Below are 27,856 nucleotides of genomic sequence, written 5' to 3'. Positions count from 1 at the left end.
AAGCGATCATAGAGATATTCCCAAAATTGATGAAAACTTAGCAACTTACAATCCCTTGTCTCTACTTAAATTGTGATTTAATAGATTCTATCAATTAGAAATTAATTTTGTCAACAAAACCAGTAAAAGCAAGCAGCTTCATTTCACAACTCTGCTAACAAATGGACCAGTAACAATGGTCCCTCTCCTTCTGCAGATAAAGGGTGAAACTTGCATATATTCAAGTTCATAATATTTTCTTACAATTTCTTTACCGCACAGCAGAATTAATAAGTCATTTGTACAGGATGAGTCATGAGGAACTGTACATACTTTTACCATAGAACAAGATTACCAAGAGCAATATTGAATGAGCATTGAAAAGTTACTTGTATTTTTAATGTTATTATACAAGGAGTTTTACATATTTCGTCGAAAAATGGTTTTGGCTATATTTTTGTAATGTCAGTTTGCTTTTTATTCATTTTCTGGTGAAAAAGCACATTATTGTATATGATTAAGATAATGTAGTCAGAATTCAAAAATTCAGTACCGTCTTTAAAAGATTTATTTTTTTTTTCCAGACCAAAAAATCGCACTGTATACGAAAAAGCGCTATGCATATTTACTAAGAGTTAGATGAATTAATAGTTATACTCAGTCAACAAATTTGTCACACTCTTCATTGCTTTGAAAAAAAAAACGATGTATACGAAAACGCTACAGAATTGGATATACCTACCATCCTTGAATATATTATATTTCAAAATCAAATATTACAATTAATAACAAAACGCAAGACTCTACAATATTTAATAGCATCATAATGGAAGCATCTATTTGAGGCATAAAAAGAAAACCTATTTTTACTGTAGTTGGATTGATTGAGCTAAATACATAGAATCTAGAAGTTTTTATTTTAAAAATATCTTTAAGTAACAATTGGTAATAATAAATAGTAAATTTTTCATTTTTTTCATTTCATTTCATTTCATTTTTTATGTAAGTTTTTTGAGTCACTTTTTAACAATAGAAAAAAATAAGCTTTTTTTTCTTTCGTTATTTTAATTTTAAAATGTTATGTGTAAAAATTTTTTTCATTATGATTTAATTAAATATAGCAGTCTTGCATTTTGTTACGAATTGTAATATTTGATTTTAAAATACAATGTATTCAAGATAAGCATGGTAAGTATATCCAAATCTGTAGCATTTTCGTAAACTTCATTTTTTTACAAAGCAATAAAGTGTGATAAATTTGTTGATTATGTATAACTATTAGTCTATCTAATCTTTAGCAAATATATACAGCGCTTTTTCGAAAATTCGTATACAAGGTTATTTTTTTTGTCTGGAAAAAGTTTACTTAATTTTTTGAACACTGCTCTGGATTATTTAAACTCTGAATACATAATCTTACTCATATACAAACAACAGTGTACTTTTTTACTAGAAAATTTAAAAAAAGGTAAACTGGCATTACAAAGTTATAGACAAAACCATTTTTCGATAAAATGTGTAAAACTCCCTGTATAATAACAATAAAAAATGGGAGCAACTTTTTAATACTCATTCAATATTTCTCATAGTAATCCTATTCCAAGGTATGTACAGTTCCTCATGACTCACCCTGTACTTATTTACTTTGATAGGAAATGCGATTTTACGCGACTCGTGTCATACTGATAGAGTATCAATGATTACATAAAACTACGCATTTCCTAACTTGTTACGCTAGTAGCTATTATTCTATCACAATGATGTCTAAAACGGTGCTTTTAACAACATTTATCACATATGGTTAGCTGAATGTACTATACATGTATACACAAACTGTATAGTTTATGTAAGGGCAGCCAGCATGCTTTGAATTTTGTTTGTGGTGAGAGTTAATTAAAAACTAAAACTACTTTTCCAATGTTCATTTTACTAATCTTCAATAAAATGGTTCTGGTTTCATTCTTTATCGTTCTGATTATCAAAAATCCTCATAATTTTTTTTTTCTAAATATGATCCTTGCAAGTATTTTATGGATTTAAAAACCACATTTTATTATACATTCATTAATGTATCACATTTAATCATTTCCGCATTTTTTGTTTTCGATTAAATACTTTTTACAGAACCAACGTATATTTACAAACTTTGTATCTCATTCATCCAATAAAATATGAAGAAACTAAAAACAGATTCTGAAATAGTTTTTGCTGTAGAATCCAGTGGCGTCATTCGTTTTTCGTAAATTAGATGGTGTATCCGCAATTAACTATAACTATGATTTTTTTTCAGAAGATATCCTTCTATACAGGGTGTCCTGAGAGTATACAATATTTAAAGAGGTAATAGTGTAGACTAAAATAAACGAAAAATCTTGGTAAACATGAGTCCCCAAGTAACAGTTTCGGAGATATGGAAGGTTATTCTTTTTTGAAACACTTATTTACAAAAATGTATTACGTGTTTATTATGTACAAACAAACAAAAAAAGCTTCTAGCAAAAATAAAAAATAAAGTTTCATAAGACATTCAGAGCCTCCTCTTTCAATTTTCGTGCAGACGACATTTTTGCTACATTTTTTTTGTATCTTAGTCTAAAGACTATTCAAACTCTTTCTAAAACCCCAGTCATTAGCTTCGATTTGTTGTCTTTTTTTTTACTAATTCGTAGCTGCAGCTCCTCGAGGCTATTTAGAGGGGCACCATAGACTAACGTTTTCAAATATCCCCCAAAAAAGAATCTAGGGAGTTTAAATCAGGTGATCTTGCAGGCCATAATACAGGTTCGTCCCTTCATACACATGTAAGTGGAAAAGATTGGCGTAAATGCACTCTAATGGCAATCGATAAATGAGCTAGAGTACCACCATACTGGAATCAGATTTATTACTTTTAGTCTAAAGGAATGTCGTCCAACAGATCACACATTGTGTTCTGCAGAAAGTTTAGGTAAGCAGTGTCTGTTAATCGGTTTGGTAAAACAATAGGACCTAAATACTTGTCGCCTACAATACCCATCCAAATGTTTAACATATCTGATGTCCAGATTCCATGAGAGCCATTTGCGTAGGTCCAAGCATAAATATTGTGAAAATTAATAATTCCATTTCGTGTGTACCCGCACTCATCAGCAACTCAGTAAAAAGAATATTGACGAAAAAACGGGGTCTTCAGCATTATTGTGTAGAAACCAGTGGCAAAAAACCAAACGTGCTTGATGATCAAGTGGATTTAAGACCTGTACTCTCTCACATAGAAAACATAAGGCATTTGCTCGTGGAGAATTCTCTAAACAAGGGGACCATTAATTCCTACAGCGACTGATATTTTCTGTACACTCGTCTTTGGATTATGCCCTATCCTATGCCTATATGATAGGGCATAATCTGTTCTTCTGCTCTACGAGTAGATACCGACCTATAATTAGTATAATTAGTATTGTTTGCTCAATTAACTGGTATCATGCAATCTTTGGTGAATTCTTATGAACATACAATGTCAAAAAATCTAGCAATTTGGATAAGCTTCATACATGAAATGCGTATCAGTTAATTGCAAATTTTTGCAAAACAAAAAAGACTTAAAAAAAGAACAATTTTTGTTTGTTCATTATAAATAAGTAATAAATAATTGCAAATAAATGTTTCAAAAAAGAATAACCTTCTATATCTCCAAAACCGTTATTCTGTGGACTCATGTTTATCAAAACTTTTTTGTTTATTTTGGTCCATACTATTATCTCTTTAAATATTTTGCGTTCTTTTTTAACACCTTGTACATTATTAAATATTTCGAATTACTTTATCAATAGCTTAAAAAATAAGGTAAAATTGTGAAAATGCAATTTTTAAAAAATATTTTCACTCTTTTAAACATTGTTTTTGATTTGTTGATACGATTCGAAAAATCCAATAATATACTGGATGTTTCTACAAAATGGTTCTTCTTCCAATTTTTAGTCAATATTTGAAATAAATATTGAAATTTTTCGCCATGAATTCGTAATGTGCTTATAAAGTTCGGACTGAATCGTTCTACCTTTAGACAGGATATCATTAACAGAACAACTTGTTACCTTCAGAGAAGCGCTAGAAATCACCCATAATTTTGTTATTAGGCTTTATTCGCGTGTAACGTACTGAAATAGAAGATATTTTACTTTAAACTTTTCATTTTTCAGCTGAATAAGTATCCCTCTAGCATACCTCAATCTGGGATATTTGTCGTTAAACTATACTGGACAAATGGTTTAGGATTTTTATGTAGTTTATTTTCAAAAGCGAAGCACCTCTTTTGGACTCAAGAAAAATTGTTGCCCAATTTATGATTTTCCTGAAAACACATCAATCGTTAATTTGAAACTGTCCACTCAGTAACCCACCTGTTGTATACAGGGTGTCTCATTTAAAGCTGTGATTAAAGATTACTCAAACAATACGTTGTATAAAAAAAAGTTTCAAATAAAAGTTATTCGATAAAGAGGGGAGCATGTCATGAAGATAGTGACTTTTAGTAAAAACGTCATTTTAAGGCCATTTTGCGGGCAAATTTTTTTTATTAGACGTTTTGCTGCAGAGTTATCCTTGATTTTTATCCAATTTCGGTTAACATAGTGCTGGCCAAGCAATCATATATGGTTATTGTCAAACTTACAGTTCATAAAATAGTTAAGACAAACCTTATCGGTTGGCGTCGGCACAAATTTCAGATATAATATTTATGTTATAATCCTGACACTTCCAATACGCATTGTTAATCCCCACCGCCTCATTCTCCCAATACTCCTTCGCAACGCTTATTTCCCTGCCCCAGCCCAACTCCCCCAAAACCGAACACCGAGAATTTACTCTCGCTCACCTCAATAATGCTAAAAAATGCTACAGCATCACTTATATTGCCTCCTCCTTTCCGCAATCACCACTAACAACCTCCGAATCTACGCTGAGGGGAAAAATGTTCAATTTGGAGCTAATTTACAAAAAAAAACCGCACAAGGAGTCACAACGAGAGAATGAAAGAATTGCCCTAATAAGGACTTAAAAAACCTCCCACCTGCTATTTAAAGCAGAGCGAGAATTTATTGTATCAAAGCAAAAAATTGAGAAAGAAAAGAGATAAGAGAAATAAAGCTATAATGTTAATGAGGCAATCCTGTGAGTTATAAAATGGACAATAGGTTCTCCAAAGTCAAATGGAAAGCTGAAGAGAGGAAGATGTTTAGTGGATCAGAACGAGATAGTGTCTCTGGAGAACAATAAGTATCAACTCTGCATGAAGTGCTGTTGTAACTGCAGATGCAGCAGAAACCGGGGATGTTCCATGGACATATTAAAAATCGAGTGACCACAATAGCAGTGCTGTCAAGGGGGATGTTATAAGCAAACTGCCAACTCTGTAAAATGGCTCGTCATTGAAGCAAGACAAGCCCTAGAACTCCTTCCTAATCCAAGCCATTTGTCGATGTCGCAATTCATCGTCATAACAAAATCCTTTAATTTAATGTAACCCTCATAAAAAAATGTCCGGAGGTGTTAAAATAGAAAATCTTTGGGCCACATCGTTTAATTCAGTTCTCGATAAAATGTTCATTCTAAAAATTACCTACAGAAGAAGCATAATGAGGAGCACCACCTTATTGAAATATAATTACATCATTTTCATTAAACTCGTGGGGATTATTTTTCACAATTTTAATAATTAGAGCAGTAATTAGATTAGGCAGGAGATTCAAATACTGGTTTCCGTCTAAATTCTCTTCCTAAAATAACGGCCCCCACAACGCGATTTCCCAGGATCTTTGCCCACACGTTTAATTATTGCGAATGTTCTGTACGTCCTTCGTAAAATAAATATGAGTTTATACTACTCAAATACCAAACATTTCATCTTTTTACTTTTCCATTTGTAAAAAATATGAACTTATGTAAAATTTTTATTTTGCAAGGATTAATTTTTTTTTCAACGTTCTTTTTACTATATCAGGCAATTAGCCATAATGTAAGTTTTTCTGAAACGCTTAACAATTCCATTAATATTTAAGATAAATATGACATTTTATACCAAAATGAAGAAAATTGAAACTAAAAAGGTGAAAATTAAAGTTGTTATTGTGAACACTGTGTATGTATTTTTGGCTAAATGAGTATTTGTGCTTACTAAGGTGATCTTATATGAAAATCCATCCAAAAATTATCCAATTTTAACTTAAACTAACTGCGATATTAATTTTTTATGAGGCACTGCAAATGTCTAAAAATTTTTTTCAAACGTCATAGCTTCGAATCGCTGCATCCCAGGGGAAAAAACTTACGAACTAACACAGGCTCAAGAGAGGATTCTATCACATGACTAAAAGTCTCACTACAAAAATTACACTTTATGACGCCCCGCCTTTTTGGGACATTCTATAAGGTTGTTAGAAATTTTAAAATTTCCCTACATTAGCCTCATATACATCCCCATAATTGTTTTTTTTTTATGAAATTAGAATTAAAAACAAACTTATGAGTCCGACATACTATTAAATGGATGCCCTGTTTATACGTATATACAAGTTTAATGATGTTTTTTTTTATTAATCTCTCTTCATATAAGATATATAGGATGAATAAGATCAAATGTTCCAATATACACGTTCAGTGATTCAATAAAAATAGGTAACTACGTTACGATCAAAATAAAGTATTCGTTGGTCTGCAACACCTTAAACGGTCTGCAGTAATATTCTAAAATAATATTTTACCGACTTTCCTAAGTTGAAAACGCGCTTTACTGATATGATGATTTTTTTTTCTTTTAATGAATTTATAGTATTGTTAAGCTCACAGTTTTATAGTTATTTTGGATGAAGTGAAAATTATACTAAGGCCACATAGATAAAGATTAAGTTTAACATTGAAAGTATCATAGTCCATAGTTACCGCGCACGCGCACATAGAATTTACGCAGTACTCTGATTCTTTACATTTTTATACGTTTTACTCTGTTACCCACTATTTGATACTCTAACCTGTGGCAAACAACTGAAACAAATATTAATATCCAATTAAATATGTATTTAAAAAAAAGCAAATTACACCCATAGTTTGCAATGAGCTAAAAATTAAGGAGGCGGATAAAAAGGAGGTCTATGCGGTGGGGGCTGACTGGGAGGCGGTAGCCCGTTACTGTAAAACGGAGGCGGTCCGCTTGGTGGAGGAAGGACGGATGTAAACGGGGGAGGATGACTGTACGTTGCGAACACACTAGGAGGAGGGCCTCCCATCAGAGGAGGAGGCCCAGGAGGTGGACCGGTCAAAGGCGGAGGCGTATTAACTGGATGCGCGGCAAATGACACCGGAGCTGGAGCGAAAGTACTTAATGGCGGAGGAGCGTGAGTGAATGTTTGATACGGAAATTGCGGCACGTCCGAAGGTGGAGGAATGCGCGTATTTAATGGTGGAGGGGCAGATGGTACAGGAGTTTCGGGAGATTTTTGCACATGCTTTTCGCTTCCATTGGATTGACGACCAGCCGACTGTGGTGGCGGAGATGGAGGCCTACTGCCCGGTTTTGGCGGTGGACTTTGAGAAGGTGACTTCGTCGCAGGTTGTGAATACAGATCCAACACCTGAAAATAGTTTTAAAAGAACAGACTCAAAACACAGGTATTTAATTTTTTTCGCAATTACTACATCGATTTAATATTGAACCGATGTTACATAAATAGCTATTATTTTTGTAGATTTTTGGAAATATTTTTCAGCTAAGAAACTTTTGCTTTTATATAACTGCCTAAAAAACTTTGTACAGAGTAAACAAAAATACTAGCCCTAAAGAATAATACACAAAGTAAACAAATCTTCTTATCTACAAAATAAAAAATGTTAAAAGCATTTATTTCTTTCTCTGGTTCCAACACTCTATTGTCACAAATGGCATAGAGGTACAAGGTATCCTTAACTTTACAAAGCTCTACTGCAAAAATTGGTGCTTCTTAAAATACAACGCGTCACAATGAAAATGTTTTAATAATTAATTATGTAACCAGTAAATGAGTGTAAATTTTAGTGGAACACTACAAGACACCCTGTATAGTTGTTAAAAAATGATCCGTTTGTCATTTTAACAGTCGTTTAGAAACTAGTCCTCTATAAATTAGTTCTATGCTAGACAAACTCACCTGATGACAAATGTCCTCTAATAAATCCATTGTAACATCTTCCACAAACATATCCCACCAGCGCAAATGTTTCGCTGTCCTTCCCACCCAATCGACAACTTCAAATTTACTTAGTTTCCCTGCTAAATACATTAAAGCTACTGCTATAATCTCTGGTTCCCATTGCAGTGAAAGTGTGGTACAAAGACTGTCATTAACAAATGTCCAAGCCATCTGAACCATTTTCTGTAGTTTAGGTTTATCCCCTTTTAAGCATTTTGCATACTTCAAGAGAAACTGATATGGGTGCTCCACTTGCAAGTCAAATTTTATAGTCTGAAGGAGGATTCTTTCTAACGTCATGACCTACAAATTTTTTTAAATTCTCAAACTGTAACAGTCAGTATTTCAGTAATAAAGCTTTTTTGAAATATAATTTTTACAGTGTATTAGTACTAATATTGCAGGTAGAACAAGTAGTTAAACCCTTACTATAAAAAAGTAACAGATATTGCATGTCAAACTTACCTCTTCCTTTGGATCATTTCCAAAAATAGTAAATTTTTGGTCAGTTAGAAAATTTCTTGCAATTTTTATTATATCTTTGCATTTTTTTGGAGTTTCTTCCACTTTGCCTGCCAAGAAGAGGCAGCAACAGGCAGTCACATATCTAGGAAACTGTTGAAATGAATGGAACATGTAAAACCTATGGAAATATACAACTCCTGTGGCAGTAGTATTGTAACCAAGATCCATTTTCATGCCAGTGTCTATTATAAATCTTGCACCTAAAACGAAAACATGACTTACAATTAAACAATTATTACAAGCAATAAAAAAGTAGTATTTTTGGTTGCAGTAGTTGACTTGTTTGCTAGAAAATCTTAACAAGTAACACATAATCAACATGTATCATATGCTCATTCATAGCATAGTCCAATGGACACAAAGGGTACTTACCAGAAACCAATACAAGTGGCAAATACTTGAAAGTAGTAGAAATGCAACTTAATAAAAAAAATAACAAAAAAAGTAATTTGATGGAACAGATTTAGCTAGACAAAAAAAATTAAAATAAATCACCTAATCCTACACTGAGGGATGCAGTAAACTAATGATTATCATTCCAAACATAAGATCTATATCCATGTTTGGGTTATATCTGTCTATGTGGTTATATGTTAAAATATTTATATCATTTTTTATCATATTATTCTGCTATTAAGCCAAATATATTGCAATAAATATGTGGTGCACGTAATTTAGATCAGGTGCTTTTAACCAAAAGGACGAATATATACAATAAATTATATTATATAATATATAAATATTGCCAGCCATCAGTCAGTTAAGAGTCCCTTTACATACAAAACAAAAAATTACTTCATATATATCTTTAAAGCTGTGAAAAATTGGCCCAGTTAACACACTCTGATATATGCAATATGATTTAAATTATTGTAAACTTCGGATATCTACAACAAACTGTTGATTTTGCTAATAGAATTTCTCCTAGTTTGTTGAAATATTATTATATTAATTAAATGAATCACTGCCAAAATAATTTGCAAATGCAATATCATATTATGTGAGTCTACAGATTTCAAGGAAGATATTTATGATATTTGATGTGCTAGCCCTTATGTACTGCTAAGATGTACTGCTCTTTGATAAAAGAACGCACTTCAAGAAAGTATGTGCTAAAAAGGGCTAATGAAAAAATGCTAATTATTGGCTACTCAGTTCACAGTATGTCTAAAAATCAATGAAGAAAACATTACTTTTAACATCTTTGAATCTGATGAAAATACAATTAATCCACTATGTTAATAAATCTACATTCTTAATAAAGAAAATCAAAATTTCCTGCATCTAAAATCTGATGTCCAAAAATTTCACTTCAAGTTAACTAAAGAAAATAAAATCATAATAATTCATCTAAGGCTAAAATGCCTAAAGAAGAAAAACAACATAAATATAAACATTGAAAACTGTGACTGTATTTGGAGAGTATTGTAAGCATAAGACTCTAACGTGTAATGTCTATCATCAGTCAGTTAACAATGCAATTTTTTAGACATTAAACTAAAAGAATAAATTAATAAAATTCAGTAAAGGGTTCCAAAGAAAATTTATGTCAAACTTAAGATAAATTTCAAAGTTGCCATGGAGTTGTGTGTAGAAAGGTTTGACGGTTTTGTCAATATTCATAGTTTTCGATATATGTCCCACAGAGGTTATTTAAATGAATTTTATGAAATTCAACTTTTCGTAATTTAACTAACAGTGTAATGCAAGCTGTTTTAAAGATAAAAGAAAAGCGGGAATTCTGTATATGATAGGCTTAAAAGCTGAGACCAACCTTCTTTTCTGTAGCGCATTTCCGATTTGTAGTCAAGTCCTGCAGCAATTGAGGGGGTATTTCTCAGTTCTTTCTTATCGTAGTACCATCCAGGCATTTTGAATTATAGGAATCAACCTTGTCCGTTGTAGTAAGGATATCACAGGTAAGGGGGCAATCAAAAAGGGCTCGGTGACTTATTCTCTAGTAGGTATGTAATATAATTTCTAATATAAATAATCTAAAAGGGAATAACGTCTAAAAGTTCATGTTGTCAACTGTCAAATTACATGAAATCATCATAGCGGTATTGAAGTAGCGGTGAAGCAAGGCAAGGCAACAGTGTACCATTTCTCTTGAAATTTATAAATGAGTAACACAACAGAAGGAATTTTTTGTTTAATCTGAATTACCACACTTAAATAAATTTTAAACTAGTATGTGTGGTGATATGAATCTCATAGATGAATCCAACAACTACACACCTTAGTAATCAATCTAAATGCATTAAAACAATGGAAACTTGCATTTCAAACAATCCAAGACACAACACTTTTAAAAAACATCGTCCCGAGAGGGACCTAGACAGCCAAAACCCTCTCTTCGCAACTAGATGGCTAGGGCGCCCTTGTTGAACTGGGACGTCTTGGATTTCCGCCGGCAGACCTGGACAATCGAGTATTCCTCGATTAAACCTGGACAGCCAGGGTTGTCATGAATAATTAGGGAGTTGCAGCACCAACGAATTTTAAAGAAGCTTACTTCAAACTTGGTTTATTGTTAATAATTGGATGAAAAATTTCATCTATAACACAAGTTTGAAGGTAAACTCAATTCTCTATTATATGTTACTCCTTTTAAGAAAATAAATGAAAAGTATTGCCATACCAATAAGGATGAATGCACAAATATTGAGATCGTCTAAAACCAAAGGAGAAAATGGCGCCATTTACATCGCACACTGCAACAGCCGCTGTTGCCATTGCAGTTTTATTCGCAATCACGACTTGTATATTTAATGTCGAGGCCCTAAATTTATTTGTATTTTTTATTTATGTTTATTATTTTCAAAGGTATTTGCATTTATTTCTTTTGTGGTTAGGTTCATAGGTACGATATTACTTTTTTGCCCTTTATTTTTTATTCTTATTGCATGTTTTCTCCTTTTCAATTCATTAAATTATGGTTTTATTGTACCTATATTCCAGAAAATGCTTTTAGATTTTGACTATGATAACTATTAAATTTCAATAATTTGTACTTTTTTAACAAGTACTGGGGGGTACTCTGATTTTCTGCTTACTTGTAAAAATTAAGCTGATAAGTTATCAACTTAATAACATTTCACTATTGATATTGGAAATAAGCAGCTTTCAAATAAAAATAATTCTTAAGTGTTCATGATTGAAGCTCATTCATTCAACGTTTATTAATGTATTTTAGGTATAAATTTTTGTTTGAAAAGTATTTTAGAATTTTTTTATTTGGAGGCAGATCAGGAATACTGTGCATATAAGTATTTCTGATTGTCCAGAATAGGTTTATGACTTTGTTGGAATAGATTTAATATTAAAAGGAATGTAGTTTTGTAGTAGGCCAGATACTTGATTATAACATACTAGGAACTTACATTTTCACAGGAAAGTAAGAGCTTACCAAATTTTTAAAAGATACTATAATAGATACCAATATGGAAATAGAGAATCAGGAAAACAGCACTACTACATCTTTGAGGACATCACAACAAAGAAAGGCAATTTATCGAAAATTATTAAATGAAGTGGAAGACATTCGTAAGTCTAATTTTTGTGTTAGTCTAATAGTATTAAGTTTCAGTAGCTTCTAAGTTTTAAATGACTTCATAGAAACAATAATTTTTTAGAGGATGCTGATCAATCCTATCTAAAGATTGCAAGCAAAGTTGGTGACATTTTGCAAGAAATAAATACCCTTGATCGTGAAGTTAAAATAGAAGAAAAACTTGGAAATGCTGATGAAACATTGTTGGATTTTACGGTACTGTCCTCAGCTGGTAAAATATTAAAACAATGTGTAGAAAGTTTAGATGTTTACACTTGCACATATGAACCGGGGGATTTTGCCCAAAATGTGGTAAGTTAAGGTCAAAGAGTTAACAAACCAGAATTGTCACACTCATGGTGATAGACACAACCTTGATTTCCTTTAGCTTATTTATCCCCATATTCTTAGTAGGTCTTAAGCTAAACTTAACTCTGAGGGCAGCTTAAATTGATAATTCTATATGAAAGTGGAGAATAAGTGAAGGTCATTTATTAACCTGGTTTTTATACTTGTTGTTAAATTGATATTTACAACATATCACAACTCAAAGTGTACAAAAGTTATAACTGAGGGATTCCTAAGTCAGATAGCTTTAACCCTTTTGTATATATGTAGAAACTTCTCTATTTTTACGACAAAGTCGAGACACGACCAGGAAATCTCTGAGTTGTACATAGTGATAGTGTTAATATTGTTAATTAAGTTAGGCCTGTTAGATCTAAGACGAAATAGCTGTGAGGGGGTTGATGTGCCCCTATAGGACGTCCATGTATGTCGCAACCTGGTTAGAAGTATTCTTGTCAATTAAGAGGGTTTTGCAACCGTTATCTTCATGTGATTTTGATATTTGATGATTAACGTATAACCACCCTTTTTCGGTACTTGTGGGAAAGGATAGCCGCCCTTTGTCGGCGTTGATGAGAAGCGCGGTCGTGCTTTGTCGGCATCTATGAGAAAGTACCGACCAAGTGTTATCAGTATCACGCTAATATCGCAGGTGGTGTCATAAATCGAAAATTGCTCTCTAGCCAGGATATGATACTGTTTTATTACCCTTAATTTTAGTATTTAAGAGCGCCACGAATCTAAAGGGTCCTCTTTCGTTCGAGTGGCTCATCTGAACTATTATCCGTGAGCAGAGATCTAAATAGTGTATCCTTTAATATCAATAAATTCTATAAAACCCTAGACAACGTTAGAAAAACCTATATAATTGTTGAAAAAACAAAAAAGCCATATTTCAAACGTCAATGTATAAAGGAAAGCACAGCACCTTGGGATCTAAGACACGAGAATTATAAGCATTTCATAATAGGGGTGCATATAGGTATTGCAAATTTAAAAGGAAACAGATTGTGCAAATGGGAGAAGGACCACAAAAGGTTTAATATGCCTCCGACAGGACCAACAAAGTAGGCGGAGTCAGTCTGGCCGGTGTCTCTACTTCGATGCTTATTTTGATTAATATGATTAATTTGTTCATGAAATTATGATTAATATCGTTTTCACTGCCTTCGCGGTCTTTGTCGGAGGCATATTAAACCTAGTGTGGTCCTTCTCTCTCTTGCACAATCCCTACGTTTCTACTTAACTTGTGATGTTTATGTACAACATTTTTCAGTATTAAATTTAATAAAATTACAATAAACTTACGGAAATGAAAAAGAATAAGTTAAATCAGAAACGCAAAAATACAATACAACACATGTTGAATTTAAATATTATTCACGATGAGGTTCGCTAGGTAAATAATGAGATATATATGTGTTATTATTAACCTGTTTTTGAAACAAGGCGAGAAATTTACTTCAAAGTAATTCACCACTCCAAATAATGGTGTCTTTTAAGGGTAGTAGTGGAAAAAATATATTATTTTTGCCTTAGGTGTCCTACATTAGCACAGAGGATGACAAAAACCCAATCGATATAACTCTGTTATTAAATAAAGCGAGAACAGTAATCCCGGAAGTACCGAAGTACATGTATGTGTATGGGACGTATGATGTAAACAATCCTCCTGTCCCCAAGCCAAAGAAGGAACGGCAAAAAATCGTTAAACAAAAATTGATCAAGAAAGAGCCTGAAAAAGTGACCAATTTGAAGCAAAATGTGGAAAGTATAGAACAGACAGTAAAAATTCTATATGACATACTTGAAGATGCCTATATTCATAATCAAATGAAGCCTATTAACTACTACGACTATATTATAGATACAACCAGTTATTCGTCCACTATAGAAAATATGTTTCATTTTTCATTTTTGATCCGAGATGGCAAAGCACAATTAGAATTGGGTAAGTAGGTATGATGAAATTGAATAGCTCTTTAAATACAGGATGTCCAGATTTACAAATGTTATAAATTTAACTGATGATGGAAAATACCACTTTGAGCCAAAATATATAGTCAATAATATGTTTGCATTAAATTTTGATGCTCCTTTTTTCTCTCTTTAAATACACCGGGTGAAATTAATGTCGTTATGTAATAGCTATTTATGTAACCAGTTAGAAAATGCATAATTTTTTGTAACGAGTGGGATGTTGTAAGAAGCGCGAAGTGAAATTCCGCAATATAACACAAGTTACTTAAAATAGTATTTCCTAATGAATTTCAAACAGATTTTTTCTAATTTTGCTGTACGATAAAGGATTTTTAAGAAAACGGCAAGCATTTGAACATATTTAAGCTGTGCCCTGTAGTATATGCAACAACCATCATTGTTACCGGTCACATTTGTTAATTAAGTTATGAAGTAGGTACCTCTTACCTGGGGAAGGTACCTGCTTTTATTATGTAAGTAATAATGATATGAAACTCTTTTAGTAACTGGTTTTGATTAAGAAAATTGTCACTTCTCAAAATTACAAAAAATTATTTATCTCATGCATGTCTGAAAATTCTCATTCTCACTCACTTAAGTTACTTTCTTGTTGGATAAATAATAATAGTGTGTAGTGTATAATAATGGCGTTTTTTAGATAAGAAAGGCACTCCTGTAATAAAGCCAATCAAGAAAAAAGTTTTGTCGGAGTTTAGGGCAAGTGGTGGAAAGAATGCACAAATTATTGCATGTTTTACCATGGATATTTGGGAGGTAACTATACCTTTGTTCCAAAGAGCAGGAAATCAATTCCAGATCGTTCGAAATATGTCCAAGGATTGATCCATCGATCGGTATACTGTACATATTTCTGACGGTCAATTTACTTAACTCCATAAAGCTTGTGTAATCCATTGAATAAGTCACGCATCTGTTTTGGCTAATCCTTTAACCAAACCATTAAAAATTGGTATTGAATCATTTTGTGATTGCTGTAGAAAAAACTGACATCGTTAGAAAATGCTCCAAAAATGCTCTGGTAAACCTTTTGATTAACACTTTTGTGGTCGAACTGAAACAATCCAAAAAAGTCAAATTTCAGTTATATATGGATTTTAAATTTTTTTTCTATTTTGAATTTCTTTTTTGCGCTGATTTTAGAAACATACAATAGGTATGTTAACACAAGCAAATTTTTTATAGTGGAGGAAATCGACTTTACGAAGTGGAAAGTTTCGTTGAATTATTTACTTTCTCAAATGTACAAACTAGAATGTAGTTCACACAATCTTACAGGCATTTTCTTGTTTTTCATATTTTTCTCTGGAACGTTGAGGTAACAATTTGATAGTTAAGTCGAGAGGTGTTAAATCACGGCTGAAGTTTACATACATATTTAGTTTGATCTGGAATGATTACTTTGAATAGTCAAGATAAATTTATCTAGATTAAAAACAAAAGAATCGTTAAAATTGGCAACAAGCAAAAAAGTTATTACATATTAAAGTTGTTACAAAATTTTAATGGACTGAATTGAACCTCAAGGAGTGCAGATTAACTATAGATTGAATAAGTGACCAATAAAGTATTACAGCAAATAAGTAATACCTGTAGTTAGAAACTAGAAAGTGGGGAAAATCGATTATTTTTTCTCTTAAATTTTGACGAAAAACGTGTAATATGGCTATTAATTTTAAATCGTAACACACCTTTCACTTAAATAGATACTTATATAATGGTTTTATTTTTAGCAATACAAGAAAGAAGGCTTAATCCAACGTAAGAAGAAAACAAGAAATTAATATTGGGTATTATGTACTACCTACAAATTTGTAATTGTTATCCTCAATAATTTTGTTAAATAAATAATGTTTTACCAGGTAAATAAAACTATCATTTATCTGTCTATCAATTTTTCCCCCTTCTTCAAAAATCTTCCTTGAAGAAAAACCTACACTAAAAAAAGAAAAGTTCTATAGAATTTTTTTTTAATTCTTCAAGAACGAATTCTAAAATGACCAGAATCACGTAAAGCTTAAAATTTTCTTAATTCTGGCATTTATATAAATATATTGAATGCTGGTTACTTAATTCAATAGGGTTTCAAATAGAACTACCAGAAGAAAACATATTATATGACTTTCCTTTTTTGGTTGTTGATTTATCAAGAAAAAAGTCGGCTGACCAGGCATATGGGGTAACCTGATATCAATCAAGCTTGGTACAAATGATACCCCTTAACTTGTTAAATTATGCAAATTTCTCTCCATTTTACTAACTCTATACCTATTGCTGATTTCCTTGCTAAACTTGTCTTGGACACAATAAATATAGATTTAATCAATCTAGTTTGGCGCACCCTATACAAGATTTTTCAAAATGTTGATTAGTAAATTTTAGTCTAACACCAAAAAAATCTTATAGATATACGTAGATGCGGGAATGATTTGTTGCCATAATGCTTGCAGGACGTCCAATTTGAAAAGTCAAATATCTTTTTTTTAACTTCTAAAATTTAGTTCTATTGGGGCGTGTATTACTTACTCTTAAGCATATATATAAAACACATATCAAACGGAACTGAAAGTTTATAAATTGATATTTATTTTGGGGTACAAAATGTTCAAAAAAATAAATGGAAGCCTGGCCCAATTCTTTACTTTGCAGATTATCAGTATCAACTGTTTTGTCATATTGTCTATACCCTTAAGAGTAGTATTATTCACCCTAAATGTGAAGCAAATATCTTAAAATTTAGGTTTGTAAAGAAATTATATCTGGAGCAATGTGTTTAATGAAGTTTTTTCTCATTTTTTGAAATAGGATTAGAATTCTCTGAATACAATTTTACAACACACTTTGGTTCATTTTTGACAATTTTTTTTTATCATTGCTTTTTATCCTTGCAAGCAAAAGAGCACTAAGAAACAACACATCTAAGACATGTTGTTTCTAACTACTTCATTATTCCATTAATCTTAATTCACAAACAAAAGCAAAAGTCAACAAAGAAATTTTTGGTACAAATTTGTAAAAACTGAAAATATTTAGAAACTTGGTGAAAGTGATCTAAAGTATCACAAAATATGTTGGAAATTACCTCAATACATCAAAATACCTGAGCAATCTGCCCTCTGACTTTTCTCAATGTAATTCAATGCATGGAAAAGAAAACAACAAATATCACCAAAACTTAAGGTGAAATATATTTGAGCCCCCAATGACATAAGAAAATTAAGAGTCATCAAAAGTCATCCTTCCAACCCCATGGTTTTTTAAATACCGTCTATATTGTTTATACCTATTATTTTCTGCTAACTGTTTCTTGGTTAGTTCTTCTTGCTCTGCAAACCACTCCTGAAACTTTTCCTTAATCCATAATTCTTTACTCAGAAATTCCTGTTTCTTTTCATCCTCTTGAGAATCAAATTGATGTTGCCCCATTTTTAAGTACTTGCGAATGATATGCAGTTTTTCTTCTTCAATATAAGGGTGCTTCATTATGGTATGTCTCCAGACCCATGAAGTATACCAGTAAATGTATTTAAATATTGTGTATGGTAGGATGATTAACTGGATCCAAATGACATCAGCAACTTTAGGTTTGGCATAAGCTCCTTTAATGTCCATTTTATCTTCTATAACTTTTTTAATAATTTGCTCTACTTCATCTTTTGGCACTTTTAGCTTCTTGCCACCACGCTTTGTGCCATCAGGCAAGAGTCCTTCTTGCTTGGCAATGTCCTGCGCTTTATTCCTATACTTTGGAACAGTACTAAAGTATGTAATTGCACTATCATATCTTTGCCAGGCAGAATAATACTGTACAATTGATATGATTGAAATGGTAACTATAAGAACTATTCTTACATCTACTTTTGGAGCAACTCGCCGTCTATAATATCTGTAGTAATGTGCATAGTATTCATCAGGATTATCCAACATGTAATCATAATCTGCCCTGCTCTCTTCATCTTTCAAGATCTCATATGCATTTGCTAAGGACTTGAACAGTTCCTCTGCATTCTGCTTTGCTTCTTTATCTCGGTGCAAGTCAGGATGGTACTGTCTAGCTAATCGTCTATAACTTTTTGCAATTTCATTTTTGGTTGCATCTCTAGTCAATTGAAGGATATCATAGCAATTTTCTCTTCCACAGTAAATACCTTCAAGAAGTGTTCCTTCTGCTGAGTACAACAAACACAATGTTAACAAGAAAGATGAGTCAATCTGAAGGAACATTTTTTTAACCCAATAACAATTTTCCGGTTACTTTTAGAGAATATTTCGAAGTTTCCTTATTTTGCACAGCTTTGAAGGACTATTTTTTGATGCACAGAACACAATCACATTGTTATAACTATATTGATACTTGGTTTTCCATACTTGTGATGTTTAGGACTACGTGTCGACCGCACTTACAAAGCGAAATTTTTTAGCTGTAAATTAAGAGTTTCAATTTTCGTAACATCAACATTCCACCTCCATTTCAGTGCTTTGTATATATATTTTTATTATGTCAATGTTGCCAATGTCAATCCCAATTGCCATTTGACAGACACCACAGAGGGAAAAGCAACAGCAAACCGTCTTTATTCGGATTTCAGAAATTACTTGTAACTCGATTAATTCCCATGAGCCGATTTTTAGTCAGTTGGATAAATAAATAATCTAAGGAGGAATTTTTCATTTCTTATATGTTTTTATATCTTTATATCTTTTTAATCAATTTAGAAAAAAAAATTTCTATTTCAACGTTGCCTCATTTCTAATTTTATGGCTTGCTTGATAATTATGTCACAACACGTGACTCAAATAACAGAAATTTACTGAAAACTTCACATTTTTATTCGTTATTTTCGTATTTTTAGTATTTTGTAGTTTTAATAATTTGCATTTTATTTAATTTTTTGTAATTAATGAAATTCAAATATCTCTACAAACAAGAATAATTACCTTTTAATATTATTTATTAATAAAATTATAGCGTTGCAAATATTGGATACAAAATGGGAACCCAAAATTTTCAAGACCTCGCAGATGTAATAAAATTAATAAGTGATATAAAACATAGGTAAGGAACTACCTAGGCCTATGCTCAAAATACTAATTTGGGTAAAGCGAGATGTACATTTGCAGATTCTATAGATTTGTTGTTTTTTTAAATTAGTGTTTTAGTAGGAGTTTAATTTATTGTATTGTTTTCTGTACCGACAAATGTTTAAGTCCCTGTGAAGCTTTAGTTGGTATCAGTTAGCGACAAATGAAATTTTACCCTGGCTACTATCTTATGTAAATTGTTAGCATTTCTTTGTTTTGAAAAATATGTTTTACAACCACTACATATTTCTTCTGGAGGTAATCACACAGAAGATAATATTAAAAAAAACTTTATGTAAACTCTATATAAACTTTATAGTGATACCTATAAGTCTTCACAAATGTTACTTGGTGGATGTTGTAGATATTTTGGAAATTTCTGGAATTTTTACTGAACACAGGAAAATCTTTAAGAGACCTGTATGTTTTACACCATAACTTTACTTGGACAATAGGTCATCAGGAATTTCATACTTTGCCCCCAAGCTATATTCAGAATTATAACAAAAACAAAAAAAATAATAGGAATAATTATTTTTGTTTTTTTTCATGGTTTAAGTAACTCAGTTTGTTCAACTTTTCAAGTTACTCCCCACATTCACATCTGACAACTCACAAATGGAGTTTGGTTTACGTGTCAATATATTTTTGTTTAGTTTCATCAGAAATATGTGCGGTATATTGATAGGGGCCCTTTGTATACATCTCTAACTGATTCGGACAATCCAGAATTGGTATTCTACCCTCTTGGACTGAAGTTTAGGAATATCAATTACAAAAACTGACATATACAGGGTGTTTCCTAACTACGTGTAAAAAATTTAAAGGCGTAATCCTCGACTGATTTTGAGTCAAAAAAGTTTAATAAACATATGTCCGCAAATGCCTTGTTTCCAAGATACAGGGTGTTGACTGAAAGCCGTTGAAAAAGGTTTTAAAGGTTTCTAAAGGTTTGGTGGTTTGGAAACCTTTCCATGTAAATGCGCCTCGCTGCCAAACACTTACCATCAGCAAGGCCGTAAACAAAAACCATATTGGCCATTTCTTGATTAGTGTAATTAAGCATTTGAAAAATTTTCAAAACTGAGGTATAATCTGATTTTTGGGACACAGAACTAAATTCTTTCACTTTAGAGAGTAAAACACCAAAATAACACTGACTATCTTGTTTATAGTAGTGGAAGTAGCAAAAAAAAATAACAATAGACAAATTAGAAAATACCACCAAACCTTTAGAAACCTTTAAAACCTTTTTCAACGGCTTTCAGTCAACACCCTGTATCTTGGAAACAAGGCATTTGCGGACATATGTTTATTAAACTTTTTTGACTCAAAATCAGTCGAGGATTACGCCTTTAAATTTTTTACACATAGTTAGGAAACACCCTGTATAAATCTCATTTCAATTCAATGTTCTTTATATTAATAAAATTGTTGATTTTTAATCAGTATACCTAAGTTACTGTTTTTAGAAATGTCTAAAAACAGCAATGACGAAGCTGTTGTATATAAAGCTCTATGTATATGACTTATGTAGATTTTAACTGGTTGTTTGTTTTTGTCTGTAAATGGTTTCAGCAATAATTCAAATATTTCTTACATGATTTTAATCTATTATGTATGTATTTTAGGAACATATTTAGCTCTCATGACATAGCTCTGAGAACAGAAAGACTCTTAGAGAATCTAATTTCACATGGAAATTGGTCAAGTGCGTCGTAAGTTACATATACATATATTATACTTATACATTTTAAAATTCTTCATTCTCAAGAGTAGAACATTTAGGACTTTGAAAATCTTAAAAAATTATGACATAAAAAGAGTGGTCTACTCCCCTGATATGAAAGCCATTGACTATAAAGCATGAAAATAATGAAATGCAAAAGCAAAAGAAATCTTTAAACAAGGAAATGTAATTTTATAAATGAAATGAAAGGGAATTTGATTAGTATTCTATAGACAATCTTTTTTGCAAGTGACGCCTAAGACGCCAAATATTTCAGGCATGGTTTTAGTAAAAATTATCAAATTTTTTACAGAGCAGTTGTAAAAAGTGCCCTGTAATTGTGTGTAAAATGTGTGATTTTTTCAACTTGTTCCTAACATCAATTGATGAGAATGAAGTTGTTCTATTTATAAAAAATAAAAAAAATAGTAACTCTAAAGTTCATTTGACATTGATTATGAATCAATGTTTTCTTCAATGAATCTTGAAAACTATCTGTTAAATTCAAATAATAATGATATTTGAACTTTTATTTAAGCTTACATTTAATTGTAATCAGCTTGATTTATTTTTTGTTATTCTTTGCTACTTCTGCTTAGAACTATTTTCTTTAGGCGACAAATGTAAAAGCCAGCATGGCTGATTGCCTTTCTAAATCGTAAGATATATCAGTTTTAGTTTAGTCTATTTTAGCTGATCGTTATAGTTAAAAGTTCAATATAATAAACTTTTTTTTATATCGACTGGTGTTTAATTAACACTATCCCAAGCTTGTCTAATTCATAATAAGGGTAATAGTGACATAACATCAAAAATCATTGAAATGACTTTCATATCTTAAATTTTGAGTTTTCTTTGTGATTTATTTGGTAAATGTTTGCATATGCAATTGTATGTGATTTTTAACTAATTTTTGGTAGTATACTCCTAACAGCTGATAAATTAATTTTGACTCAGATTGTATATCATATGTACTTTTAAAATAGTTACTATTTTCTGAAAATAATTTTTAGGGAGCTAATGGAATTAATTATAAGAAGAATTAAATGTATTTCACAAAGTTTGCCAATAGAAGCGACTGCCACAAACATTATGAGACACATTTTGAAAGTTATAAGAGAAGAATTTGAAGTCGCCTCAAAGGTATGCCTGATATCCAGGGTATATGGAAAATGACGTCAAGATATACAATAGATTGTTGGGGGTCACACTGTAAAGCCTATGAAAGTAGTTAAAATAACCTGTCTATAGTGCCATCAACAGATTAACTGTTATAAAATTTGCAAAATAACTATCTGTAATCTTCCCTTCACATTTACCTATTTGAACTAATATTTATTGCACAAATATCAAAATTTTTTAGATTACCTATAATCAATGTCAATAAGAAACAGAAAACTTAAATGGCTCAATGATGATATAGATGAGGTCTTAACAAACTATACCTAATATTGAAGACAATGAAGTTCTGAAAATAAAAATCGGATCTCTCATTTAACCGTCATGGCAGAATCAACAAGGCATAAAATTACCTAAACTCTCAGAATCTGTCCTGAGAAAAAATAAAAACACTTTTTCGTAGGAGTTGTAATATTTCTTTTTGCATTTTTGGGTACTCTCGTTTTTCGCAAGTTCAAAAAATGTAAGAGAAATAAAAAAAGCATCTCCAAAGCCTAACGCGTTATCTCCAATTCCGCTCCTAAAATACCATCCGTCCAGTGATTCTTCGTCTTTTATGTCTAGGTCCGAAAATTAATATTCGACTACATCTCTATGTGCTAATGCAGCACTGTCAATTATGCTACTACTTTTGTAACATGCGGTCATCCTGAAAAAATATTTACGCACCCATTAACCTGCTCATTCCTGAGCAATCCTCAATTCCTCTTGACTCCTCATATCTCCTTCAATATATTCATTGCTTTCATGTTAAGAAACATGCTACGCGCCATACAAGCTCTTACACAAATATCACTTCATGCCTCAAAGCTCTCCATTACATAACATTCCGTAATATAAATTTAAACCTTTCTCTTAGCCTCTTTACGAACTGAGGTTGTTCTACAAATACTAAACTCTCTTGACGACACCCCAAATAATTGTAAGAATCTTAGACGCCATTTTATAACAGACGCTCTGTAGATACTAAATTTTTTGCTATGTTTTCGTATATAAAATAATCAATATTTGATAGAAAAAAGGCGAATCACATTCACTGCATCAACTAGTAACAGGGGCGTCTTCGAATGTTCTGGACTATACCCAGAATTTATCGAGCCTTAAGGAAGCTTTGTTAGACCATTTATCTGAATATAAAACTGAACTAGAAACCAGGTGAGTATTCTGGGGAAAAAAATTAAACCATAAAGTAATTCAAAAAATGAATTTTATTAATTTTGAGTTGCTTTGCAGTGCAGAAAATATTGCAGCCCAAGCATCAGAACATATTCATAGCAATGAAACTATACTCACTTTCGGAACGTCGAAGACCGTTAAAATGTTTTTAAAGTCTGCTTCAAAGAAAAGGTCATTTAACGTAATTGTAGTGGAAGGCGCTCCGTTATATCTGGTAAGTAGGTTGAATTAACACCGGGCCATTTTTTCAAATGTGCCCACTATTTGCGACACGGTGAGAGTTACAAGGCCAGTTGAATAAGATAAAACTTGCTTTTTGTAGAACTCATTTAAGAAATCCCTACAAAATTACCAAATTTTTAAGAGTGAGATATTTCATAATACAAAAATTTCAATTTTTCATATTTCACAAATTCTGTTTGTGATAGAAAAAGAAAGTTGGACAGATTTATAACTTTTTAATATTCGCAAACTAGCATGATTTGCCAATCTGCAGATTATTTAGTTTTCCAGTCATGCCAGTTGTGTCATTATTTGGCTTTCAATGGTTGAGATCGTTACCAACTTAATGATATTGAATACGGAACTGGAATTTTGATTTAAAAATTTAAAACTAGTTTTCATTCCTAAAAAATCGATCTACCATGCGCGTTCATTTATTAATGTTTCAACACAAAAAATTCATCTTTAGGGTTTCACTATACAAGGTGTATAGAACTAAAGTAATATACTTTACTCACATACTCAAATTAAAAAAAAATCATCTATTAGTTTACTATATGAACTATATTCCAACAATGCGTTTGAAATACAGGATATCAAATAGGTAGATTTATTAAAGATTTTACTTTAGAGCTTCATCAGTTTTCAAAATATTGACTTGAAAATTTAAATATGCGCTCCTTTTTGCCACTTGATTAGATTTTACAAAACGTTCTTAAATTCTTCTTGGGTTTGGATGTTGAAATTCTCTTCTCAAATATGTTCGGTAAATTAAATTATTATCATTACACAATAATTACTCTATTTTTAACAGCCTCGCATTGGTGAAACTTAAAGTGAAAAAGGCACTCATGCACGGTGTACACTCGTTCGCTTGTTTACCTTAATTTGGATTTGTGTTTGTGCATTTGTGTGTATTAAAAAAATTATGATAATGTGATCCTTTGATTACTACTTTTTTTGGTTCTGCAAAGATATATTTTTATGTTACAAATAACGTTGATTTTGTGCGGTTTTAAATCGAGAAAATGCTCATCTACATCTACCGATATTATTTCCTAGCAATACATTAAATTCTTTCTTATTTTTACAAAAAAAAATTGCATTTTTAAAAATTATGACACAGTTTTTCTTTGTGTGTGTTTTTAACAAGAGAAAAATTGAACACTTTATTTGATGTTAAGTTGATTTCACTTGTAATTGTTGCTCTTGTCTAGTCCTCATTAAATAACCCTGTACTGGAGAAATTACTAGTAATAAGTGATAGAGTACCGACTGTTTCATTAATAATTTCCCTTGTCTCGGCATACGAAACCATTAAATTTACAGATTAGGGTTTTATTGCAGGTAAGAAATACCCTAATATACCTTGTTTATTTGTCATTAAAACTCCCTGTATGAGCAATATTGCAAACTTCCAGGGTCACTCCTTAGCTGTTAGCTTGGCAAAAAATAATATTCAAACGACAGTAATACCAGATTCCGCAGTTTTTGGCATGATGTCCAGAGTAAATAAAGTGATCATTGGAACTCATACAGTCTTGGCTAATGGTGGTCTAAGAGCAGCGAGTGGAATTCATGTTGTCGCATTAGCGGCTAAACATTACTCAATTCCGGTAGGTTTACACTAGTTCGTTCTTTACCTATGTATACTGATCAAACTTTTTCAGGTTATGGTTTTATCCCATATGTATAAATTTACCCCAGTCTATTTGGGTTCAAATGATCACGAAGCGTTCAATGCGACTGCCTCCCCGGCAAGCCTTATTCCGTATTCTTCAGGTCAAGTACTTAATAAAGCTGAAATTGCCAATACGGTGTTCGATTATGTACCTCCCGAATTGGTCACCGTATTTATCACACATCAGTAAGAAGCTCAATATTAAATAGAGGTCTTGCATAACTCAGTAATAGAGTTTTTTGTATCTGTTTTATATAATAATTCAAATTTGAGAAAATTTCCTTTTTACTGTGCGTCATTAACGTTCTATAATCCAGTTTATAAATTCCAGGTTTTTTTGTATATTCGGAAAAAGCATCAATTTTCCTTTACAATGATGTAACATAAGTTGATATTTGAATTCAAAATGCCATCAAAAGATGCTTTTGAAAAATATAATATCACCAAAAAGAAAGTAAATTTTTCTTTACAATAATGATGAATATTAATTGTAGAAGAATAAAACATCTCTCGTTCTGTACGATCTATACAGATAATTAATACATTAATACATATATTAGACTTACCTTGTTGAACGCACCTTTAAGTAAAGATGTCTTCATTTTCAACACAAGTTTAATGAACTACCAAAGATATTCCGGGTGTACAAATTACATGGTAATTAATAAAAATATAAAATATATAAAATAATGGGCAAAGAATGTTTTTCGGGTTTGGTTTTCTTAAAGGAATCTTTGAAAATACTTGCGCATAAAATGGATGAGGCCTCGAATTTGAATGGTCTTGTATTTTTTTGTAGAGAAGTACCAAGTTACTGTTTTTACCTCAAAAATTTAAAAATTGCTAACATTTTTTTAAAGAATAACCGGAGTAATCGCTTGGCTTGTAATTCCCATGTCACCCATGATGTATATGGTCAAAAGGGGATTTTTTTAACACCTTGGTTATTAGTGATAATATACAGGATGACTAGAAATTTTTATTAACGATTGTCCGAGCTCTGACATCATTTTATTGGGTAAATAGGCATTTTGTTAAAGATATAGTAAAGTAGGCGTTAAATATGAAAAAAGAAAATTCTTTTTATTTAAAGAGATATCATTTATTTGTTGCTTTGCCTTATTACTGAAAACTTGTCATTTAGAAAATAGTGCAAGACTTCTATTATCGTTGTTTTTAACATTCTGTCTGCATAATATTTTTTTAGAGGTGGGAATTCGCCATCATATGTATACCGTCTTCTCTCTGAAGTCTACCATCCTGATGACTATGACATCTAAGAAATCTAGATATTTTATATGTTTGTGTTTAAAAACTATTAAAAATGATTTTTGTAAAATACTGTGTTTAATAATTAGAACTTCACACATGCTCCAATGTATTGTATATAATATATGTATTGTGTACACAGCGGCCCTTTTGCGTCAATTTCTCTTCGTTTTATCAGTATATGGAGACTATAACAAACATATAAAAAAATGTTATTCTTGCACTCAATAACTAGAAAAGTACACCATTAGATTATATCTAAAACAATTCTATAAGCGTCATTTTCAGTTTTTTATTAACTTACTTAAGTTAATTAAACTTAAGTATAGTTTCAAAAATTCTCTGTATATGAAAAAAAAATTGTGATAGTCCAATTTTCTTTGGCCCATTAGAGTAAACTCAAAAATCAAACTTGTAGTAATTGACTTAGTTTTTTCTATCTATGATCGTTTGTCCAATACCTTGAGTTAGGTAAATACTACTGCTGAATGGACTGCATAACACTGGCTCCTGATTCTAACAGATTACCAAGATGCATTTCAAACAGTAATTAGAAACAATAGAGCCTTTGACATGCGCTTCTTCTGGATGCAGGGGTAAAAATAATAGATAAAACAATATTTTATTATATAAGTGTATAAGAAGGCCTTTAAAGTACATGCAACATATTGCAATAGACAATGCATAGGGGATGGTTTTGTAATACAGGAAAGCTTTAAAGGTTCTTATGAGCAAATATTACACAATATTTATGTTCATGCATCATATGAACTGTTCTATTGCAAACTGTAGTATACAAAAGAAATTGTTAAAAAATTACCACACAAATTTTGTTTTTCCAGGAATTAATGAGTTTAGATTTAATTATGAGATTTTGATAATAAGATCAAAATGGTCAAAAATTGAACAAGTAC

General features: G+C 31.5%; 4 protein-coding genes across 5 annotated transcripts; 2 read left to right on the top strand and 2 right to left on the bottom strand.

The window, feature by feature from the left end:
• Window positions 1-7,038: 7,038 nt before the first annotated feature.
• Window positions 7,039-10,690, bottom strand: CycK (cyclin K). Its single transcript, XM_066402054.1, has 4 exons — window positions 10,480-10,690; window positions 8,646-8,905; window positions 8,139-8,483; window positions 7,039-7,586 (listed from the first exon to the last, which is right to left on the bottom strand). The coding sequence occupies exons 1-4, from the start codon at window positions 10,574-10,576 to the stop codon at window positions 7,080-7,082; spliced, it is 1,209 nt and encodes a 402-aa protein (XP_066258151.1). The 5' UTR covers window positions 10,577-10,690; the 3' UTR covers window positions 7,039-7,079.
• A 1,164-nt stretch (window positions 10,691-11,854) lies between these two features.
• Window positions 11,855-16,476, top strand: LOC136416760 (non-structural maintenance of chromosomes element 4 homolog A-like). The gene is made up of 5 exons (XM_066402106.1): window positions 11,855-12,251; window positions 12,341-12,570; window positions 14,146-14,557; window positions 15,245-15,360; window positions 16,338-16,476. The coding sequence occupies exons 1-5, from the start codon at window positions 12,149-12,151 to the stop codon at window positions 16,386-16,388; spliced, it is 912 nt and encodes a 303-aa protein (XP_066258203.1). The 5' UTR covers window positions 11,855-12,148; the 3' UTR covers window positions 16,389-16,476.
• Window positions 16,477-17,767: 1,291 nt separating this feature from the next.
• On the bottom strand, window positions 17,768-19,087 carry LOC136416728 (dnaJ homolog subfamily C member 25 homolog). Its single transcript, XM_066402057.1, has one exon. It carries the CDS (start codon window positions 18,826-18,828, stop codon window positions 17,821-17,823), a length of 1,008 nt encoding a protein of 335 aa, XP_066258154.1. The 5' UTR covers window positions 18,829-19,087; the 3' UTR covers window positions 17,768-17,820.
• Window positions 19,088-19,462: 375 nt separating this feature from the next.
• Window positions 19,463-27,012, top strand: eIF2Bbeta (eukaryotic translation initiation factor 2B subunit beta). 2 transcript variants are annotated; one of them, XM_066402055.1, is made up of 8 exons: window positions 19,463-19,660; window positions 21,318-21,404; window positions 22,429-22,558; window positions 23,610-23,749; window positions 23,828-23,984; window positions 25,414-25,608; window positions 25,663-25,859; window positions 26,881-27,012. In XM_066402055.1, the coding sequence occupies exons 1-8, from the start codon at window positions 19,596-19,598 to the stop codon at window positions 26,951-26,953; spliced, it is 1,044 nt and encodes a 347-aa protein (XP_066258152.1). In that variant the 5' UTR covers window positions 19,463-19,595; the 3' UTR covers window positions 26,954-27,012. The 2 variants fall into 2 exon arrangements, with proteins under 2 accessions (XP_066258152.1, XP_066258153.1); XM_066402056.1 differs by lacking the exon at window positions 19,463-19,660 and having other exon boundaries at window positions 21,318-21,408; window positions 22,433-22,558.
• Window positions 27,013-27,856: the final 844 nt, after the last annotated feature.

This window comes from Euwallacea similis, chromosome 24 (assembly GCF_039881205.1).
Source record: "Euwallacea similis isolate ESF13 chromosome 24, ESF131.1, whole genome shotgun sequence".
Taxonomy (NCBI): domain Eukaryota; kingdom Metazoa; phylum Arthropoda; class Insecta; order Coleoptera; family Curculionidae; genus Euwallacea; species Euwallacea similis.
This window is presented reverse-complemented; position numbering and strand designations above follow the sequence as displayed.

What these genes read in the sequence shown, in the direction of transcription:
- LOC136416728 (XM_066402057.1), bottom strand. Translation starts at nt 18,828, where the DNA reads ATGTTCCTTCAGATTGACTCATCTTTCTTGTTAACATTGTGTTTGTTG.
- LOC136416760 (XM_066402106.1), top strand. Translation starts at nt 12,149, where the DNA reads ATGGAAATAGAGAATCAGGAAAACAGCACTACTACATCTTTGAGGACA. An exon ending in AAATGAAGTGGAAGACATTC is followed by an intron (nt 12,252 to 12,340) that starts GTAAGTCTAATT and finishes ATAATTTTTTAG; the next exon opens with AGGATGCTGATCAATCCTAT. An exon ending in TTACCATGGATATTTGGGAG is followed by an intron (nt 15,361 to 16,337) that starts GTAACTATACCT and finishes TTTTATTTTTAG; the next exon opens with CAATACAAGAAAGAAGGCTT.
- CycK (XM_066402054.1), bottom strand. Translation starts at nt 10,576, where the DNA reads ATGCCTGGATGGTACTACGATAAGAAAGAACTGAGAAATACCCCCTCA. An exon ending in AATGCGCTACAGAAAAGAAG is followed by an intron (nt 8,906 to 10,479) that starts GTTGGTCTCAGC and finishes TTTTCGTTTTAG; the next exon opens with GTGCAAGATTTATAATAGAC. An exon ending in GAAATGATCCAAAGGAAGAG is followed by an intron (nt 8,484 to 8,645) that starts GTAAGTTTGACA and finishes AAAAATTTGTAG; the next exon opens with GTCATGACGTTAGAAAGAAT.
- eIF2Bbeta (XM_066402055.1), top strand. Translation starts at nt 19,596, where the DNA reads ATGGGAACCCAAAATTTTCAAGACCTCGCAGATGTAATAAAATTAATA. An exon ending in ATAAGTGATATAAAACATAG is followed by an intron (nt 19,661 to 21,317) that starts GTAAGGAACTAC and finishes TATGTATTTTAG; the next exon opens with GAACATATTTAGCTCTCATG. An exon ending in GGAAATTGGTCAAGTGCGTC is followed by an intron (nt 21,405 to 22,428) that starts GTAAGTTACATA and finishes AATAATTTTTAG; the next exon opens with GGAGCTAATGGAATTAATTA.